Below are 19,850 nucleotides of genomic sequence, written 5' to 3' on the forward strand. Positions count from 1 at the left end.
GACAGTGTGTGCCTCTGTGTGTGTGTGAGCAGATAGTGTCTGTACGTGTGTACAGACTGTGTGTGCCTGTACAGTGTGTGTGTGTACAGACAGTGTGTGCCTGTGCGCGTGTGTGTGTACAGTGTGTGCCTCTGTGTGTGTGTACAGACAGTGTGTGCCTGTGCCTCTGTGTGTGTGTGAGCAGATAGTGTCTGTACGTGTGTACAGACTGTGTGTGCCTGTACAGTGTGTGTGTGTACAGACAGTGTGTGCCTGTATGTGTGTGTGTACAGCGTGTGTGTACAGATAGGGTGTGTGTGTACAGACAGTGTGTGCCTGTACATGTGTGTGAGCAGATAGTGTGTGTGTCTGTACGTGTGGACAGACAGTGTGTGCCTGTGCACGTGTGTGTGTACAGTGTGTGCCTGTGTGTGTGTGTACAGACAGTGTGTGCCTGTACATGTGTGTGAGCAGATAGTGTGTGTGTCTGTACGTGTGGACAGACAGTGTGTGCCTGTGCACGTGTGTGTGTACAGTGTGTGCCTGTGTGTGTGTGTACAGACAGTGTGTGCCTGTACATGTGTGTGAGCAGATAGTGTGTGTGTCTGTACGTGTGGACAGACAGTGTGTGCCTGTGCACGTGTGTGTGTACAGTGTGTGCCTGTGTGTGTGTGTACAGACAGTGTGTGTCTGTACGAGTGTTTGTGTGCATACAGGTAGTGTACATGTGTGTGCGCGTCTGTGTACAGATAGCGTGTGTGCGAACAGATAGCGTGTGTGTGTGTAGAGATACAGAGTGCGCGTACAGGTAGAGTGTGTGTCTGTACCTGTGTGTGTGTACAGATACAGAGTGCACGTACAGGTAGAGTGTGTGTCTGTCCTCCCTGCTCTCTGCCTGTACTCGGCACTGGTGTGGCCACACCCTGAGTACTGCATTCAGTTTTGGGCCACTCACTTTAAAAAGGACATCGAGGCACTGGAGTGACTCCAGTGAAGGCTCATAAAAGGCCCAGCAAGGAAGGGCTGAGGGAGTTGGGTTTGTTTAGTTAAACAGCTCAGGGGTAACCTCATCGTTCTCTACAGCTACCTGGGACTAGATGATCTTCAAGGTCCGTTCCAACCTCTTAACACTCGATGATAATATGTATACACTTGCATGTTTGTACAAGGACTATAAATACACATGAGTATATATATATACACACACAACACACACACACACACACACACACACTTGTGTGTATGTGCAGGGAGCTGAGCTGTGCTGGGATAGCCCTGGTGGCACTGCCTCAGAAGCCTGGATGTCCTTGATGCTTTCACGTGCTTACCTGAAAACACAGGGAGAGCTGTCTCACACCAGAATGCTTGTGATCTGCAGGCTCCTAACAAGGATTTAATATACAGGCTGCACAATATATTCAGTATGTGATGTATCTTCTTGTGGTTACTAAATGGAGTTAATCAGAGTGGGTTTTCTGATCTGCAGCCTGTCCTGAAGCTTCTCTCAAACAAGGTGTCTCTCCCTGGGTTTCAGTTATGTCATGAAAGCATTGAGTTTAATTTCTGCCGGTGAAGAATTAAGCAGCTCTTAGTGCACGCCATTTTCTAATTATAATTGTAATAATTGCAATTAATTAGAAATGGCAGTTACAGCAAATGCTGAAATGGTTATGCATGTAGTATGTGTACATTGCACATATATAGGGATGTATTTAGCATTAAGCAGCAATTGCAGTTGTAAAGTACACTAAAACACTCTCTGTCCTATGCTTGTAGGTGGTTCTCCTGGGGATTGACATAATTTCTGCACTAGTGTCCCGTTTGCAAGATCGCTTCAAGGCCCAGATTGGCACAGGTAAGGGAACTGTGTGTCAGTGTCACCACTGCTCTGCTAGCATCTGCTCTGGCTGCTGGACACAAAGCTTGTTTTCCCCCCAGAGGATCACTTGGGAGGCTCTTGGTGGTTTCAGGCTCTGGGGAAGGGCAGGAGGGCTGGTTCCTCCTTTGGGTGGGAGGAGAGCAGAGGGGCTGTGCCACTGTGGCAGTTTTTTCCTGCGGGATTCGGATGTACCTGTTCTCTTTCCTCAGTGCTGCCAAGTTTACTTGATAGGCTGGGAGATTCTAAGGACTCAGTAAGGGAGCAGGATCAGACGTTGCTGCTGAAAATCATGGATCAAGCTGCTAACCCTCAGGTATGTTCGACAGTAATCCACAGCATGAGTGACTGGCTGTGTAAAAGCTAAAACACTTCTCTGTCAGAGGGTTTTCTCCTGTGGCTCTGTCTGAAATGGCTTCATCTCCCTTCACCTTGTTATGAGATACTTGCTTCCCTTGAGAATGCTGTTCCATGGCAGAATACACATGGGAGCATGAGTGCTGCTGGATTTGGGATGGGTGGATGTCAGAGTAGTTGTTCTGGGTCTTTGGAAGCTACTTGCTTTCTGCAAGTATGAGTATTGTTTTAGGTAGTGGGGAGTTCCTGTGAAGTCAGTGCAGAACAGAGAACTAGTCATATCTAGGTGTCTTGCTGCTTCTTGTCCTGTTCTGCTTGGATGGGTGCAAAGCTTATGTGTTAAGCTCCAGAGATGACGTGGTATATGTCTGCTGGAAGAGAGAATCTGTTTCTTCCCCTCCTTTCTTTTTTTCTGTCTGATTGCCTTTTTTATCTTCCACAGTATGTGTGGGACAGGATGCTAGGAGGATTCAAACACAAAAATTTCCGGACAAGAGAAGGGATTTGCCTCTGCCTTATTGCAACACTCAATGCGTAAGTCAGAACTCTCTGCAAAGCTGTGTTGTGTACACAAACCTGCTCTGTGATTCACAATGGTGCTCCTTTGTTCTTTATTCCCAGATCTGGAGCTCAGAGTTTAACACTGAGTAAGATAGTGCCACATATATGTAACTTACTTGGAGATCCAAACAGCCAGGTAAGCGTTTGCTGTGAGTCACGTCTAAAGGTTGTGCTGATTGCTTTGTTGGCAAGCAGAGCTCTGCCTTCTGGCTGGTAAATGAGCTAATTGTGCTGCTGCTGGTGAGCTCTGAACAATGCTGCACATGAAGAACCCTTGACTGGTTTTGGAGAGATACTATTTGATTTCTAAACAAGCATAATAATGACTCCAGGAGTTCAACAGAACAATATGAATCTACAGGAGAAATGAACGGAGCAGGAAACCTTTGTGGGAAGGGAACTCTTCTGCCTTACAGCCTGAATATAGGGCAGGCTAGAGGGATACCTCTGGGCTCAGTGCAGCACTCTTCACCTTCAGAGAGCAACCAGTCTGGGCAGAGAGGGCAAATGGAACCAGTGGGACAACCTGGCCATGTGCACTGCCAGTTGTGCAGGGAAGTTCTCAATAAGGGGTGAAGACGAGCTGTGTGTAGGGACCTTAAATCAGCAATGCAATCCAAATGAAAATACAAGTCGAAAAAAATAAATCTGTTGCTTCTATGTTCTTTCTGACCTCTTTGATTAAATGCAAATATGTGAGGTTAGTGAGAAGAGGGGGATGGGAAAACAGGCCTTAAACTTGTCTTGTGTAATGTGGACTATCAGTCTTTTAGTGTCCCTGTAGCCCTGCCAACAAGGGTGACATGTGTGATCTAGTTCTGGAGAGGGTGTTCAGCTGGGAGGAAGTGTGGGGAGCTCTGTGTCCAACTAAGGAATGGGTTTACATTGGCTCTGGGGGGTTGGCTGTATTCCCATGGCTGCCAGGGCCTCCCCTTGCTGAGCAGGAGAACTGAGTGTGAAACAGCCTTCCCTTGCTGCTTAGAGTCATAGAATCATCCAGGCTGGAGGAGACCTGTAAGATCATAGAGTCCAACCATTAGCCTGACACTCTGCTGTAACCCCTAAACCATATCCTCCAGCATCAGATCCAGATGCCTCTTAAACACTTCCAGGGGTGGTGACTCCACCACCTCCCTGGGCAAATCTATTCCAGTGCCTGACCACTTGTGCCAGTGCTGGAGGATAAACTCATTACCACAAGAAGTTTCTGAGGAAGTTTCATGTTCAGGGTCCTCTAGTTCTGAGCTGAGACTAAGCAAGCTGTTACCCTTCAAGCAGGTACTGGGTTTAGGGCTGGAACTTGCTGAACAAACAGATGCCCTTGCTCCTGCTGTGGGTGAGCTGTTGGATAAATTGGGAAGTTGGTGAGGGCACCGAGACATATTTTCCCTTTACACTGCCTCTTCCTTGTGCCTGGCACAACTCGTTATTCCATACCCAGCTGCAGGAGCAAACAAGGCTAATCTTTCCCTTTCTCCTGGATCTGGTTCCTTTTTTCCCAAAAGCTCCCGCAGGGCTGCTGCGATGCTAGTGCTTTCTCCTGAGCGCTGGGAGACCTGCTGCTTGGTCACTGCTGCCCTCTCTTGGAGAGAGTGGATGGAGAAACAGATCCAGGTCAAGTCGAGGTTTTGGTTTTTTTTTGTTTTTTTTTTGTTTTTTTTTTTTTTTTTTTTTTTTTTTTTTTTGTTGTTGTTGTGGATGTGGAAGCTGTTCCATTACAGCCCTTTTACAGTTGTTGTTTTCAGCTCATGCAGTTGTGTAACTCGGTGTGCATTTGGTGTGGCAACAGTAGTTAAACTCTGATTATCTTCTCAAAAGTAAAATTGAGCTTTATTAAAGCTTTGTTGTTGCTGTGGTAGACTGAACCAAGTATGATGGTAGGGGCTCCTTGCCTTATCCAGCCTGGGGTTTATGCAGTCCTGCAGCTGTGGTTAGCTGTAGATGCACAGGCAATCCTTTGTACCATGCACAGGGGACCCACAGCTGTGCCCTGTGCCACGGATGGAGGGGCATGGCAGCAAGCTGGGGCTGTGGTAGGGCTTGTCAGCATACCCTGGCTGTGGGCCTGGGTTCTGGGGCAGGCTGACTTCCTGCAGGTGAGGGAGATGTAGGTGCTGGTGCTTCTTCTCCCTGTCTGTCCGGGGCAGAAGCGTGAGGATGGATTAGGGTCTGTGTACCCAGAAACTGGGGACAGCAAAGAATCCTGCCAGAACTGTGCCCAGAAGTTCTGCCTGGTGATATACAGGGCTGATGGGCAGAGAGATGAGAGGCAAGGGCACTGAGTAAGGGCTGGCATGAGTGGAGGAGAAGTTTGGAAGCTGGCAGTGACCTCCTGAATGGGAAGGCTGCAGAGCAGGAGAATAGAATGAGATGAGTGTGAGTCAAATGTTAGTGCTGTTTGGCTAGGAAGTAGGGCACATGTGCTTGCCCTTCAACTCCTGCCTGCAGGTGATTCTAGCTTGTGTCCGCAAGATATTCTGTGTCTAGTCCTGAGGTGTGTGGTTAGCTGCCAGACCATCTTCTGAGAAGCAGCTCTTTAGGCATTTCTGTAGGCAGAGCAGATACTTTGCCTGCTCTGCCTGCTGTGTCTGATGGAGGAAGGGGATTAAGTACAGAAAGGTGACACTTAATCAGATTTATGTCTCTTCTGTTGGCTGAAGGGAAGGATGTGCTCAGCAATTTCTTGCAAATCAGTTTGGAAAACATGAAAAATTCATGGTGACTCAGGTGATTGATTACTCCTCCCTCCCTCCATGTTTTGTTATCAACATAGAAACATAAGTTTGTAAGACAGCATTAAAAATCAGTTTAGTTTATAATGTCCTAGTAATATAAGGTCTGTTCATGTCTCTCATGTACCTATTGCACACAATGGCAAAGGCAGCCAAGCTCTTTATGTACCAAACCTTTAATCTTAGGCCTCCAGTGCCTTTTCAATTAAATCAGACCTGCTGATACTGCTAATATCTGAAAGGCAGGGATGGAAGCTCCTTCGTGAACTCTGTGGTCATATGCGTAGTGGCAACTGTTGTTGCTGAGAAATACGCAAATTCAGTTCTCCAAGCTAGGACAGGGATTTCTTTATTTAAATTGCAAAGGTGATTGATTTCTCTCCTCTCTCACATTCAGGTTCGAGATGCAGCAATAAACAGCCTTGTGGAAATTTACAGACATGTTGGTGAACGTGTAAGGGCTGATCTCAGTAAAAAAGGATTACCCCAGTCTCGGTAAGTTGGGAATGTCCTTAAGTCTTCGCTATTTTTGGGCTCTTTTTCATTCTCTTCCTTCCTTTACAAGGCTTCAGGAGCTGCATGATTGAGCCTTTACCTCTGATCAGGGCTTGATTTTTTTTTTTTTTTTGGATTTTTTTTTTTTTCATCTGACAAACACTCAGGTTTCCCTTAATGTGGATCCTGTACCTTTGCCCAGGTATGGCACAGCATCTTTGGAAAGCCAATAAAATTATTACAGCTGTTTAGTTAACTGATTTAGGATAAAATGATTTAAGATTTTTCCTGGATGTTCTGCATATGTAGAGAGGACCTTTCAGAGTAGCCTGTATTTGTGCAGCTTAGAACAAAAACCCACAGTCAGTCCATCAGTTTTAAGGCTTTATTAAAAAAGCAGCAAACACACAAAACCCCCAAACTAAAACCAAGCAATCCTACATCAAAACCAAATCTATGTCCTCCTGCTTCTACTATTTGAGGTTAAGAAAGCTGCTCTGCATCTTGCCTGCAGTGCACAGGGTGGAGCAAGGTTAGACTTGAGGATGGAGTAGATGGCAGCTTGTCAGGGCACAGAGGGAGGAGAGAAGAGGTGGGTGCACACAGGTGGAGGCAGCAGTGTTGCCTCTTGTTCTCCAGTGAATACATGTACTCCCACAATGTGGTTCAAAGTAATAGAATCTCTAGGAAGGAATAATGAGATGTGGTAAGGATCAGCTGCACCAGGCCTGTGGCATAAACAGGAAAGTGTCAGGGCCAAAGACAAATGTTGTGTGAGGTTGGGTTTTTTTAGGGTGTGTTTTATGTAATTCCTGCAAATAGTTGAGATGGGCAAAGTGGTAATGAACTGGAAATGTATCTACAATTAGCCATATCACATCTTCAGTAATGGAGTATTTCCAATTGTATCTCTTTATCTCTGTGGTATCAGTTGTTTCTCAGTTTTTCTTATCAGCTGTTGCATGTTGATATTTCTGTAAAATTTTAAAACAACTTCCTTCCACACTGATATTTTTGACAGTGCTCCCAATGACTTGCGTGAAGCCAAATTTGTTCTAAAACATTTTAAGATGTTTGAAGGTGGCTGCCCAGGGAAGTGGTGGAATCACCATCCCTGGAAGTGCGCAAAAGGTGTGTGGATGTGGCACTTGAGGACATGGTTTAGTAGTAAACATGGTGATGCTGCATTAAAAGGTTGGACTTGATATCTTAGAGGTCTTTTCCAGCCATAATGATGCTATGATTCTGCTATTCCTAAGAAGTAAATTCAGCTGTTCATTGTGTATTTCTTTAACTTTCATACAGATTGAATGTAATTTTTACAAAATTCGACGAGGTCCAAAAATCTGGAAACATGATCCAGAGTTCAGGTGGTGAGTAGAAGCACTTGTATTCTCTTTTTGGTGTCTTTAGCAGTTGTCAGTTGGTGAGGCATTCAAATGGACATAGCACAAGCATTCTGTGAGGGAAAACATTGTGATGATTGTTCAGAACTACACACAGAGCTTTTGCAACAGATAAAATAGATGTTTCGTTAATCTGCTCTGCATTTTTGTAGTACCAGAAGGAGAATGAAGCCTAAGTTTCAAGAACAGAAGGTGATGTTATAGCTGTCCTTCTTTTCCTGTAGAGTTACATTAGGGAAATGCATTCCCTGTTCTCAAGTCCACGTGCATTTAAATTGTTCATAAGGTGAATGAAATAGTAATTTCAGAGAAGAAACCTTGTCAGTTTAATGCCCTAAAAGGCACAGAGAGTGTACATATTAATGCAGTAGTGTGCCATTTTAAGCTCTTATTCTTTAGGGATTGTATTTTGCAGTTCCTAAGTTTGCATACTTTGTATGTTTACAACTGATAATCCAAGACACTTACCAGAGCCTTAATTCTGTCTCTCTTGTCTGAGACTAGTAATTTTCTTACTTTAATAGCAAGTGTTTATTACTGTTTTTCTTACAGATAAGCTTAGGAGCTAGAAAGTAATTTTAATAAGGATCACTCCCTGTTTAAAAATAGATTTTTGAGAGAATTCTTGGTGAGGAAATTCATATTTCTGCCAACAGCTGAGTAGAGCAGAGATGAAGAACCTGACTTCAGTACTGTGGGTTCCTACCAAGTTCACACTCTCTGCAAGGCCAGAGAGCAGGAGAGGTGGTGTCCCCAGTTGTTCTCCCCATGCTCTTGGAAGTCAAGAGAGCAGAGAGGTCTTTGCTCTTTTAAATTGGAAAAAGTATCTTTTTCACTTCTAAGCACCATTAAAATACAGTAAACTTCATCCCTGCAGGAAATAGTAAAATTAACTTATTTGAAAATCTTTAAGTTATATTTTGTATTACTCAGAAATGTGATGTGATACTCTCTTGTATATGTGGGAAGGATGAAGACCTAGTGCAGGTTCCTTAGTGATGGAATGGGTTCAAATTAGGCTTTTGCAATTATTATACAATGTGCAGTTGAGAAACAAATGTCCTTGTACTTTTTTAAAAGGGGGAGGAAGTAAATTTTTAATCCCTTAGCAAACTTCTTAAGGTTCACAACCTCCAGGTGACTGCAGTTGCTCTGAAATCTGTACTGAAACTGAAACAAGCTTATTGCTGGCTCAGCTGCTCTGCTTTCCACTTGGCTAGGCTCAGGTAGGATTTTTGTTTTGCTGGCAGTGGAATAGAATGGGTTTTCAAAAAAAGAAAAGGCAGATTGCATAATTGTGCTATGTAGATCACTGTTTTTTGGAGTTCAGGATGCAGAGTTGTGGTCTGCAGTGAGATGTATTGCTACACTGTCTTTTTAAATAAATTCTGAGGTGAGATGATGACTGTGGGTAAGATTTCCATTGGGTTTATTCTCTAGAGTGAGAGGGAAAGATTTTGGATTTGAATGTGCCCCCAGCCAAATTTAAGCTAAGTTTACGGAAAGCTTGTCTAATCTAAATGAAGGTGATTTTAGCAGAAAGATGTGTCACAACTGATTAAGAGGTGATTCTCCTCCTCTACTCTGCCCTTGTGAGACCCCACCTGGAATACTGCACACAGTTCTGGTGCCCTCAACATAAGAAGGACATGGAACTGTTGGAGCAAGTCCAGAGGAGGCCATGAAGTTGGTAAGAGGCTTGGAGCATCTCGCCTGTGAAGACAGGCAAGTTGGGGCTGTTCAGACTGGAGAAGAGAAGGTTGTGTGGAGACCTCACATCTGAAGGGCCTACAAGGGAGCTGGAGTGGAGAGCCTTGTTGGGAACTGCAATGATAGGATAAGGGGTAACAGGTTAAAATTGAAAGAGGGGAAGTTTAGATTAGGTATTAGAAAAAAAGCTATGGGTGGTGAGACACTGGCGCAGGTTTTCCAAGGGAAGTTCTGGATGCCCCAGCCCTGGCAGTGTTCAAAGCCTTGAGCAACCTGGTCTGGTGGGGAGGTGTCCCTGCCCAGAGCAGGGGATTGGGACTAGATGATCTGTAAGGTCCATTCTAGTCCCTAAAATTCTGTGATTCTATGATTAGAAAAGTATTAAGTATGGAATAGGTGAGATATATGTGAGAATATACATGAAGAGGAAGAAACTAGAGTTAATTTATTTGCATTGCAAGTTTAAGCTGTGCAATTGTTGTAGCATCTTCACATCCTAGAGCAGCACCATAATCATCACTTGGTAATCCTTGGCTTTTGAGAGGTGGTTCTGGTCTCTACAGTCAACATTCTGGCGTATGCTGTGATGGGATTCAAGGCTGCTGGCACCATGGAAAACCTCAAAAGCAGTGACATGGGATGATGGGGAATGACCTCTACTGTGCAGGCAATTCCTAGTGCCATCTCCTTCCAAGAAAGCAAAACACTTGTTTCAAAATTGCCAAACAAGGATTCCGTATGGATTTTCTTTTAATAACACAAGCCAAGCATCTGTGTGTATCAGATCTGATACTTTTAGGCTTCATTAGAATTATATTTTCTTTTTTACCCCTTTGTCACTGTTTTGATGAATTTGAAGATTCATTTTTTTTACTGCATTGAGTGCCTGAGACCTTACAATTCCTCTCTCATGTCCTTGACTCCATTGACAGGCTTTTAGTGCATTCAGACAGAAGTACTCCTGTCTTCCTCACTCTGCTTAACCTGATCTGCTCATGTTTTGCTATCCTTGCTCTTGCTGTGGCTGGATGCAGCCTCTGGAGCTGGACATTGAGACCAAAAAGTAGCCTGGGAGAAGAGGAGATGGGGAGAGTGGAGGGGTGTTAAGAGGTCAGAGAGAACAGAGGATAGGATCTCCTATTGCTCTGCCAGAACCTTTTTGTCCTCCCTAACAAGAAAAAGAGTCTGTAGTTGCAGAGTTAAAGTAGTTCTCATTTGTGAAGCTAGTGATGATAACATTACTTATTAATATTTTGTGTGTGTGTTTGAGGGGAGGGTTCAGTTTCCTGTACTGCCATAGGCTGGTTTGTTGCTTCCTCCAAGCACAGCACAAACACAGGGCACATGTTCCTCCTATCTAATGTGTCAACAGCTCTGTGCAACTTTCAGTTTATCTTCTGGAGGTTGTGTAAGCCAACGAAAGAGACTTATCTTCACCCATGGTCACAAGTTTATGACGACCTAAAGACAAGCTAAGTTTGTCAGGTTTCTTGTGTTCTTGTGTCCCTGACACCTTCTGCAGCTTTTGAACAAAGGTGGTGCGTTCAGCAGTTGTCAGAGTCACCAGGGAAGCTGGTGATAAATACTGCACATCCAAAAGATTGTCTTTTCTCAGGAAATAGTTGTCAGGTTTGTTTACACTTTCAGTCTGGCAGAGTGGTTGTATGGGTGAATGTGCCAATCTCTGCTCCTCTGGTGGGTAACCAAGAGCAAGCTGTTGGCTGAAGGGTCACTCATAACTGAGTGCTGGGGTTGTGGTAATTGCAGCAGAACTCAGGAGTGGTTGTCAAACCTTTATTATCACAGAACATGGTGGTGCTGGGCAGGTGGGAGAGCAACTGTGGCTTCTGGAATGGTGGAATATGGTACAAAATGGTCAAATACAGTACAAAATGGTCAAAGATGAATGATGACTAAAACTGGTCTCTTGGCTCTGACACTACTGTTGGGGATAAGTTTCCTCTACTGAGGATTCAGTAAAAGAAAGCAATTGCAGTAGCACTGCTTGTGTATCAGGAGTGTTTTAGAGATTAGCAACTGTAAGTTGCTAGAGATGCTGTAAGTTGTTAGAGATGTCCTATCTAATGATTCCCAAGACACAGGCTAATAGAAATCTAACTCAGACTACTAGAAGAGGTGTTTAAAATAACAGGACATTTTCTTAACCCAAAGAATAAATCTAATACATCAACTGTAATCAGATGAATTTTAAGCCTCTGGAAAGATTTCACATTTTGTATGTGTTCATCTTTCTATGCTGTGGTCCATGAGTGCTGCTTTGAGTTTGTCTTGAATGGTTTTATTTTTATTTTTTTTTTGGCTAGGCTTTGTTTTTATCATTTAGTAAAACAAGAAGCAAATGCATAGTGGGGTGGGGGAGGTTTGCATAGTAATCTGAGGTGTTTCATTAAGTCAGAGGGAGGTTTTGGCATGCCCAAGTATGCTGCTTGTTGCTAGGCTACCACAGCCCTTATAGCTAGAATATGAAGTTAAAATCCACGTCGGATTTCTCGATGATTCTCATTGCATCTCTGTTTTGTTATTTGGCATATAATTAGTCAGCCTCTTGAAGCAAAAATTATAGTTTTCCCCCCTTTGGGCTTTCAGCAAGCTAATTATTTTCTGTGTAACTGCTTTTGCTAATTATGCAGATGCCTTATTCCCCTGGGACAAATACATTTTCAGCATGAAAGAGCCAATAATTGCCAGCCAGTCAGCTGCTGTCTTCGTGTGGCATTGTGTGATGATCTCTAGTTGGATGTGATACAGAGAGAAGCTATTGGGCACAAACAGAGACTTCAAGAAATTCATGCTGCACAGGTTTCCTTGGTATTATCTGGAAGGACCTTAACAGGAAGTGTACAGTTTTCCCATGGATTTGAATTGATTTTGGATCAGACCTGGAGTCCAGAAGACTTTATAATCAAGTTTTAATACAGATTAAGAATAAGTGATAAACTGAGGAATAGATGTTGATAGGAACCGATGACCCAAACCAAAGCTATTAGTAACCAAAATATTTTGGTGTATTTTTCATGCTTTTGATCGTTGTGATATCCTAATATGACATTCTTTGATTTTTATAAGTCAGAGTTTTTGGGAGATGCTTCTGTATTTGTGGGTGCAGGGGTACTGCTGTGGTGTGCCTGTAGGGATTTGAACTTTCTCCTTGACACTGCATTTTGACTTGGGAGAACAAGATTTAGGGGCAGTGAAGGTGGTAGTGCCAAAGCCAGAATCTGGAGCTGAGATCTCTCCCCTGTGGATACTTGCATGGAGTAAGGTGAGGGGTGGATGCAATTTTGGTAATTGCCTGTATGAGTGTGTGTTCTAAGAGTAAGCAAGTTAATTAAAACAGTGCTAAAATAGAAGATGTGATAATTTCAGTTACTGAAAACCTATGAAGAAGGAGCAGTGCTGCTTTTCAGTAGAACCACTTCTATATTTGAGATCGTGTTTAGGATAAATATGCTATTTGCTAGATTAATTCTGTTTATGAAGTTGAGAACTTGGAGTCAATTAGATGGAAATTAGAACTATTTTAGATTGCTGTGTTTTGCTGGTAATAAAGCTGAGTCATTGCATGCTATTTTGATACTTGTTATATGAAGGAAAAAATCTTATTTGCCAGGCATTGCCATGCATCTGTGGGTGGGATATTGTTTGTTTGTCCACACACATCCAAGCAGCTGACTTGCAGACTGGAAGGAGGAATGACAGTGATAACACAGAGATTTTTGAACCAACAAACACTTCACTGTGCTTTTCTGCATTCGTATCTCCCTGTGCAATTTAATTTCCATTATGGCTTGTTCTCTATGAATACAGTTTTCAAGCTGAAATAAAAAGTGAAATTGAAAATGTATTTCATTGACTCAGCATTCCTGTGGCATAAAAAAAAAGCAAGTAAATACCCCTTCACCTTTGTGGGAGCTGAGAGAGCAGTGGTGTCTGAGTGGTATTTGAATGAGCACTATTAACTGATAGCATGCCCTTGTGGAATGCATAAATGGATAAGACTCTGCTCCCTTTCTAACAGCTTTGTAAACAAGCATCTTGCTGCCTCCCGGATCTTAAACTCTCAAATGTAGATGGGAGGGGTGGGAGCAAGCAGGCACAGGAGGACACATGGTGCTCAGCTCATTGCTGAGCAGGCTTTTATTTTGGAGGAGAGGTGGCAGTCGCCTGCTAGGTCACACAGCGAAGTGGTGTAGGAGGGTGGTGAGTTTGCTGGTGGGGAAGTTGCTGAGAGACATGTACTGGGGGGCTGCTCCTGGAGCACAGTGCCCTTCCCAGCATCTCCCCAGCTCTGCAGAGAATGACTACAGGGAAAGGTAGGTGCTGATGCATGTGCCAGAGGGATGGACTTGTTTATTTGCTAGTGTCTGAGTATTTGACTGTTGCGTTTCTTTTTAATGGTGTGACGAGACTGAAGCTATCTTGCAGTACAAGTGGAACTCGAAAAAAATAGCCTGTAAGCATCTGTAGCCTGGTGGCATCAAGCTCAGTTTAAGCATCTATAAAATATGGTCTGTTTGATGAGGTGAAGGAAGAGGATGTGTGTGTATAAAAGGGAACAGAACAGGTTGCAAGAGGTGTAGGACAGGTATTTTCAGAAACCCTTGAGGTTTGATGTTTTTGAGTGATCATTGAGACTTTAATTTCCTAACTGTTTCCTTTTGCAGCATCAGTTGGAAAGATTATTTAAATTGGTTATGAGTACTTCTGAATTACCATGGAATCACAGTTCCAGGAATGTGCCAGATGGAGACATCGCTGGGTTTTTTTCTGCATTTCTGTGTTTTAACTGTGTTTCTGTAACAGAAGAGATATCTGTGGTAGTCGGTGAGGCTGGAGGGGACTAGGTGAAATGGAAAGTCAGAGGAGCTCTGTATCTATTCACCTGTGAACAATCAATTTACAGGATGGAAGCATATATAGCATTTATTCTCGGTATATAAGAAGCCTGTGCTTTTCATCGTAGCTTTCAGAGGAGATGATTTCTGTTAGCCATCTTTGCAGAAGCTGCATCTTTTTTCTTCCCCCTTTTCTCTCTATTCGGTGTACCTGTTGTCTTGTTGAAATCCTTATTATGCTGTGGATGCAGCAGACTAAATTTAGGAAGTCTGAGATAGTCAGTGTTCGAATTTTGTGGACCTTGGTTTTGTATTGATATTTACTGTCTCAAGGTGCAAGTTAATTGGCAGCATTTTTGGTAACAGAAGGTGGAAATCACCTGGGCAAATTGAATGCTGTGGAATGGATACTACCTGTTACAGTATGTGCCATTTCTGTGCACGGTTCTGTATTTTAGGTGCTTTTGGATCCTTTTGGAATATCATGATTTCCAAGGCAATTACTGCATGTATTTTCAGAGGAGGCAATAGATACAAGAGTGCGGTGTGCCCTGTTCACTGTCAGTAAATGCCTCCCAGCTCCAGGAAATAAACACAAAACCTCTCTAGGCAAGTTCTCAATGTGAACTGCATCACCTGTCAGTGAATAGTGTCACCATCTACAGCTGAGAGACCTTTTCACTCTTGCTCTTCCTGTCCAGCTCAAAAGAGGAGTTGCGAATAATCCATTATTTTTCCAAAGTTGGAATTGTGTTGAATAATTAATATACTTAATTTCTTATTAAAGAAAACAAGTATGTATTTGTTGTTGTCAATGAAGCATGATGATTTCATCATGCTGGGAACTTCTCAGCTTTAAGAGATCAGCTGGTGGAATGCAGAGCCTGGGGCAGTAGTCCAGCTGGTCTTATCTGTTGGGAAATATCTGACCTCTAGGTCACTGTTGGTTGTCTGAACTGTGGTAGTAGCAAATGTCAGAAGAAAAGTAAGTGTGTAAGTTGTTAGTGCTACTGTGTCTTGTGGATTGAATCCATAGTACTTTCAGTCTAGGGTTTCCTTGCAAAGAAACAACAGCCCAGAGTTACTTTGGTTGTGTGTGGCTTTTGGCAAAGCTTTGGTGTAACTAAGCAGAGCCACTTTACTAGCAACATAATTAACAGATGTGCCTGAAATACAGGCTAACGGAGTGGGCAGCTAAAGGGTGAGATGCTGCTGCTTAGTGTGGGCCTCATAAACAAAAGATTAACATGCACAATTCCATTAATGCTGCTGGAAGTTAAACGCATGAATATCCTGCACATCTGGAGATGAACTTCATGCAGGGCCTGTTCTCTTCTTCCCCTTTGGTAAAAGTACCATGTGGATCTTAGTGACTTCAGTGGTTGTCTTAGAGAACACATACAACTTGGAACACATTGCAAGGATGAGTCTTACAGTCCAGTGTTCATAAAGAATTAGGATGAAAATGTCCTACACCCTTCCCATGGAAACTGCAGTAACATCTGGGGTGATCACAGTTCAGGAATGCTTAGGAGTTGTTGGTTTCTCTGCTATGGTCTTTTCCTCCAGTTTCTTTCATGTCCTTTGGTGTCATGTTGGTTTCACCTGTAAAACTAAGCCTCAAATCTGCAATGGTCATTGTGTTTAGAACCTCTGGACGAGTTTCCTGGTATATTCTGTGCTGCTTTGCCCAGCTGGCTTTCCTTTGTACATCTTTTGCCAGAAACAGTTTAGGGCTCAAAGCTGGAGCAATATTAACTCTAGTGACATTTTCACGCAGAAGGACTAACTAAATCTCATGGTTTTGATGGCTTAGTTTGTCATTTATTGTACACAGTCTTTGGGGGACAGTTTATCAATAGGATGGTTCACACACATGGCTGTGCACACACATTGATCACTATGACTGCAGCAGTGATTTTAAGTCAGCCTTTTAATTTTCAACAGTTGTCTGAGAGATGGGAGTGGAAGTTATTTGAATCTCCTAAAGAAAGGCTGGCACACTAAAAGGCAACCTGGTGTGAGTAGAAAGTGTTCCATAGCTGTGTACTCTACACATTCATGAAGCTTATTTGGGTCATGTTTGTGTTTCACACACTCAGGCTTCAACATTTATTGGGGGAGCACAGTAAAGTACTTCAGTGAACACAAGTGAAGGTATCACATGCATTCTGCTGCCATGTAAAGAATTACAAAACTGTACATGAGAATCTTTGCCTGAGGCTCACAAGTAGTTCAGTCTTCACAAAAAGTGGTGGAGGAGTGGGAGGTCTTCCTTCCCCCTTCCTGGGTGCTGGCTGGGTGCTGGGTTCTTGAGAGTAGTCTCCTGGTACTACTTTTAAATGAATGCTCTGGGCTGTTTTTATATAGAATCACTGTCCCAGTTAGAATTCAATTGCTGCCCTTAATCAGCAGCCTCAGCAGTGGCCAAAGACTGCTTGTGGGAGAGATGAAATTTCTTGCACCTCTTGTGGAGCACTTTGATGAATTCCTGTGCTGCTGCTCTCATTTATTTGACGAGATTTGTTTTCAGGTTGAGCATGTAACAAGTGAACTGAGTTTAGCTGCTGTAATTAGCAGCCTATGAGGACAGTAGTCACCCTAAGGTAGTTGGTGAAATACAGGATAGGCTTTTAGGGGCAATAAAAGTACATGATACGTGTGTTTCTCCTGCCAGTGACAAAGAACATCCCTGCCCTTGTATAGTGTAGCCACAGTAGCTGCAGCTTCCGTAACTAGGAGATTTTATTCTAAGTGTCTAGACTGAAGATCACCTGGTTGATTCCTAAAGAACCTGAGACCAAATGCTTGGAGCCTTAAGGGTTGTGTTGTATCTAGTCACTTTTCATTTTCAAATCATTGACCTTAGGCTGGATGGGAGTAGACTGCGGAGTCTATCTCTGAGATGCCAATACAGATGGTGCTTCCAGTTTTAACATACAGTGGTAGAACAAAAACTGCAGATACAGCCATGTGAGTTGGGCATGAAGAGGACTTTTTTTCCAAACACTGGACAGGACAAGCACTGATTTGTTACTCCAGTTGGAAGTACAGTTAATGCATTGTCTGTTTGTCCCTGGTCTGGCATTGTGCTGCCTTCTTCCTCTATTATGTTTGGCTGAAGTGTTTTGTTTGTAGGCCAGATATAGTAATGTGAAATAGAACAAAACCGAGCTATAATATGTAAAAGCATCCTATTTTTGTAGTATTAAGACAGCAAAATACTGTATAATGACTGGGTTTCTTCTGCCTGCTGAAGGAATTAATTCTGCCCTGCTGCTCTGTCAAAGGAATCCTTTTGTTGCATTGTGCAAAGCAGTTTGAGTCTCTTTTTTGTTTATTCCCCTGAAGCCTCAAAACTGCAGACAGTCCTGAATAATTCTGGCTTGGTTTACACCCTACGTGTAGCCTGCAGGGAGCTCACTGCAGACAAATCTTCAGGAGGAAAGCTGCTAATGGCTGCTGCTTTGCAGTTGGCCTTCTGAGTCAAGCCTAGTGAATTTTAGCACAAACAATGCACTACAGATAAAGAGATAAATACCTTCATTTGCTGTAAAGTGTCATCTAAACTGCTGTCATCAAGAATGGCAAAACCTATAGCATCTACATTTCCACACCTGCTCCCTTTCCTGTAGCAGACCTGGCTTACCTTCCTTCGGAGCTCATCAGTGCACCACAGAAGTCCTTTAGATGCTTGACATGGAAGTTTCTGGTATTAGATGCAGATGCTGATGTTTAAGGAATATGAAACATATCTGGGCTTCATTTGGTGACTAGGATAAATAGTGGTTTGATAAGAAAATTTTGGATGCATAAATGCAGAGGTAGGAAAGATAAATTTACAGTATTTTTTTTTTTTTACTCTAGATCTGCTCCCTTTGATATTAATAGACTCGTTCTGGTGATTTCAGTGGGAAATGAACAGGACCCTATGTAAATTGCTGGTAGACTATGTTGTAAATAGTCTTGTATGAGTGATTTAGCTATGACTGCTCCTAGCCTTCCAGAGAGGAGGGGGAAATAGCAGTTTTAGGTATGACACGGTGTCGGCACTGCTTCTGCTGGTGTTTTCTTTCTGCAGTTGGCAGCAGTGGTGCTGCCTTCTCCCCCACATAATGAAACTGTTTCCTCTGGCTGTGGTGTGGGTAGGGGAAAGATGTGTATATCTAAGACATGATGCATGTCTTCCACACACATCTCTCCTGAGTAATGGGACTTCTATCTAGTGGAGCACTGGCTCATAATGAGACCTGACATTTCTAATTAGGTCTGCTTTATGAAGAATGTGTCTAACTCTGTTCTTGGTCATTTATATTTTTCCCCCTGACCCCCCCCAGCTCTGGCTAGGGTGCAGGGGCAGTCCTGGAGCCAGCCCTGGAGAGCCAGGGCCGGGCAGGCTTCTTTCCTGCTGCAGCCCTGCCAATGCACTTCAACTTCGATTTATGCTCCTGCTGTTTGAGCTCTGTGCTGGGCAGGAACTGAATCTGCAGAGACTTCTAATCACATGGAGTTTCTGTGATGTGGAGAGACAGTCACGCTCCTTTTCACTGGAGACTTAAATAAGATCTGATCCCAAGCTTCCACAGGCAAAATGTTTATGCACCAGCTTGCTGAAACTTATTCCTTGTCCCCTCCCCCTTAAAAAGCTCCATACTTGTCCCTAGTGCTTTCCTTAGATATTTTTTTCCCCGGTTTTCTTTTTTTTGTGTGCTGGATCTTGTCTCACTGCAGTGGGATGTCTCCAAGGATTCTGTACTGGGTCTCATGTATGTTCATTGTGCTCCTTGCCTGCTATTTCCCTTCATGTTGCTCCCTGAAGCCTGTTTATTATCCTGGGCTCTAAAGCAGTCTTGTCCCTATTTTTATCCAAGCTATTTCTTGTTTTCAGCAGCATGGTGTAAGCAGCTCTGTTCACTCTGCCTGAGAGTATGAGAGATGCAGTAGGATACTGGGGCACTGGGAGCTTTGTGGCTGTGGTGCACTGTGCAAGGTGCTGTGTCTGTTGTATAAACCAGGCCAGGGGCTCCATCAGCTGCAGTGGGATGTTCTCCTCGGGGCTCCAGTGTGTGCATGAGGAAATGTTTTGGTTCTTTTCACCAGCTTCCTCCCGGGAAGGCTGGATCACAGACCTGCCTAAAACAGTATGTTTTACATGCCCTAGAAAATGGTATATGGCTCCAGTGTGAGGTGAGACTACACCTGAGCTATGTTTGGTGGTGCTCTGCATCCTTGGCCAGTGATGGTCCTCCCAGCTGTGTTTGAAAGCAGGTGATCTCTGCTCCTTTATGGTGTAGAAGGGATTTCTGTGAAACATCATAGTGTAAATTCCAGTAAAAGACAGTGTTGAGCAGCTCAACTTTGAGTGTTCGAGCTAGAATCTTGACATTTCTGTACCTATAATGCATGGACCACTAATGCCAGGAAACCTTTGAATTAGAAATAAGATCTTTTTCATCAAGAGATTTTCAGCTGGTTTTATGTGAGTTCCTGTAGTCCATGTACTACAGTGACTGAGGTGACAACCCTATACTCATTCTTTTTCCATGAGCTGATATTTTTTTCTCTTGAAGACGATGAGTGAAACGGTGAAATAGGTTGCCTAGAGGATCTTCATTCATGGAGGCTTTTAAAATGAGGCTGGACAAGGCCTTGAGCAATACAACTTTGCCAGCTGCTTTCAGGAGGAGACTGGATCACTTGATGTTCAGAGGTGTCCCTTTCAACCTAAATGATGCTATTATTTTATTTTTCCTTCTATAAGAGGCAGTAGTTATTAAAGATATCCTAATTATTTCATGTTTCTCTTACTCAGTGCTTTACTTCTCTGTATGTCAGTAAGCTGAAGACAAAGATTGCCAGTGCCATTTGAGATGGTGTG

The 19,850-nt window shown here is 43.3% G+C and overlaps 1 protein-coding gene across 1 annotated transcript in view; it reads left to right on the forward strand.

Annotated features, from left to right (window-relative positions):
* Window positions 1-1,755: 1,755 nt before the first annotated feature.
* CLASP1 (cytoplasmic linker associated protein 1) overlaps window positions 1,756-19,850 on the forward strand; it is a gene marked incomplete at its 5' end in the record, with an annotated part of 124,107 nt that continues 106,012 nt past the window's right edge. The window contains 6 exons of the mRNA XM_009075580.1: window positions 1,756-1,834; window positions 2,068-2,171; window positions 2,655-2,746; window positions 2,834-2,909; window positions 5,903-6,000; window positions 7,306-7,373. Of these exons, the coding sequence (XP_009073828.1) occupies window positions 1,756-1,834; window positions 2,068-2,171; window positions 2,655-2,746; window positions 2,834-2,909; window positions 5,903-6,000; window positions 7,306-7,373 (517 nt within the window). The remainder of the gene's footprint in view (window positions 1,835-2,067; window positions 2,172-2,654; window positions 2,747-2,833; window positions 2,910-5,902; window positions 6,001-7,305; window positions 7,374-19,850) is intronic.

This window comes from Acanthisitta chloris, unplaced genomic scaffold (genome assembly GCF_000695815.1).
Source record: "Acanthisitta chloris isolate BGI_N310 unplaced genomic scaffold, ASM69581v1 scaffold35, whole genome shotgun sequence".
Classification (NCBI taxonomy): Eukaryota; Metazoa; Chordata; class Aves; order Passeriformes; family Acanthisittidae; genus Acanthisitta; species Acanthisitta chloris.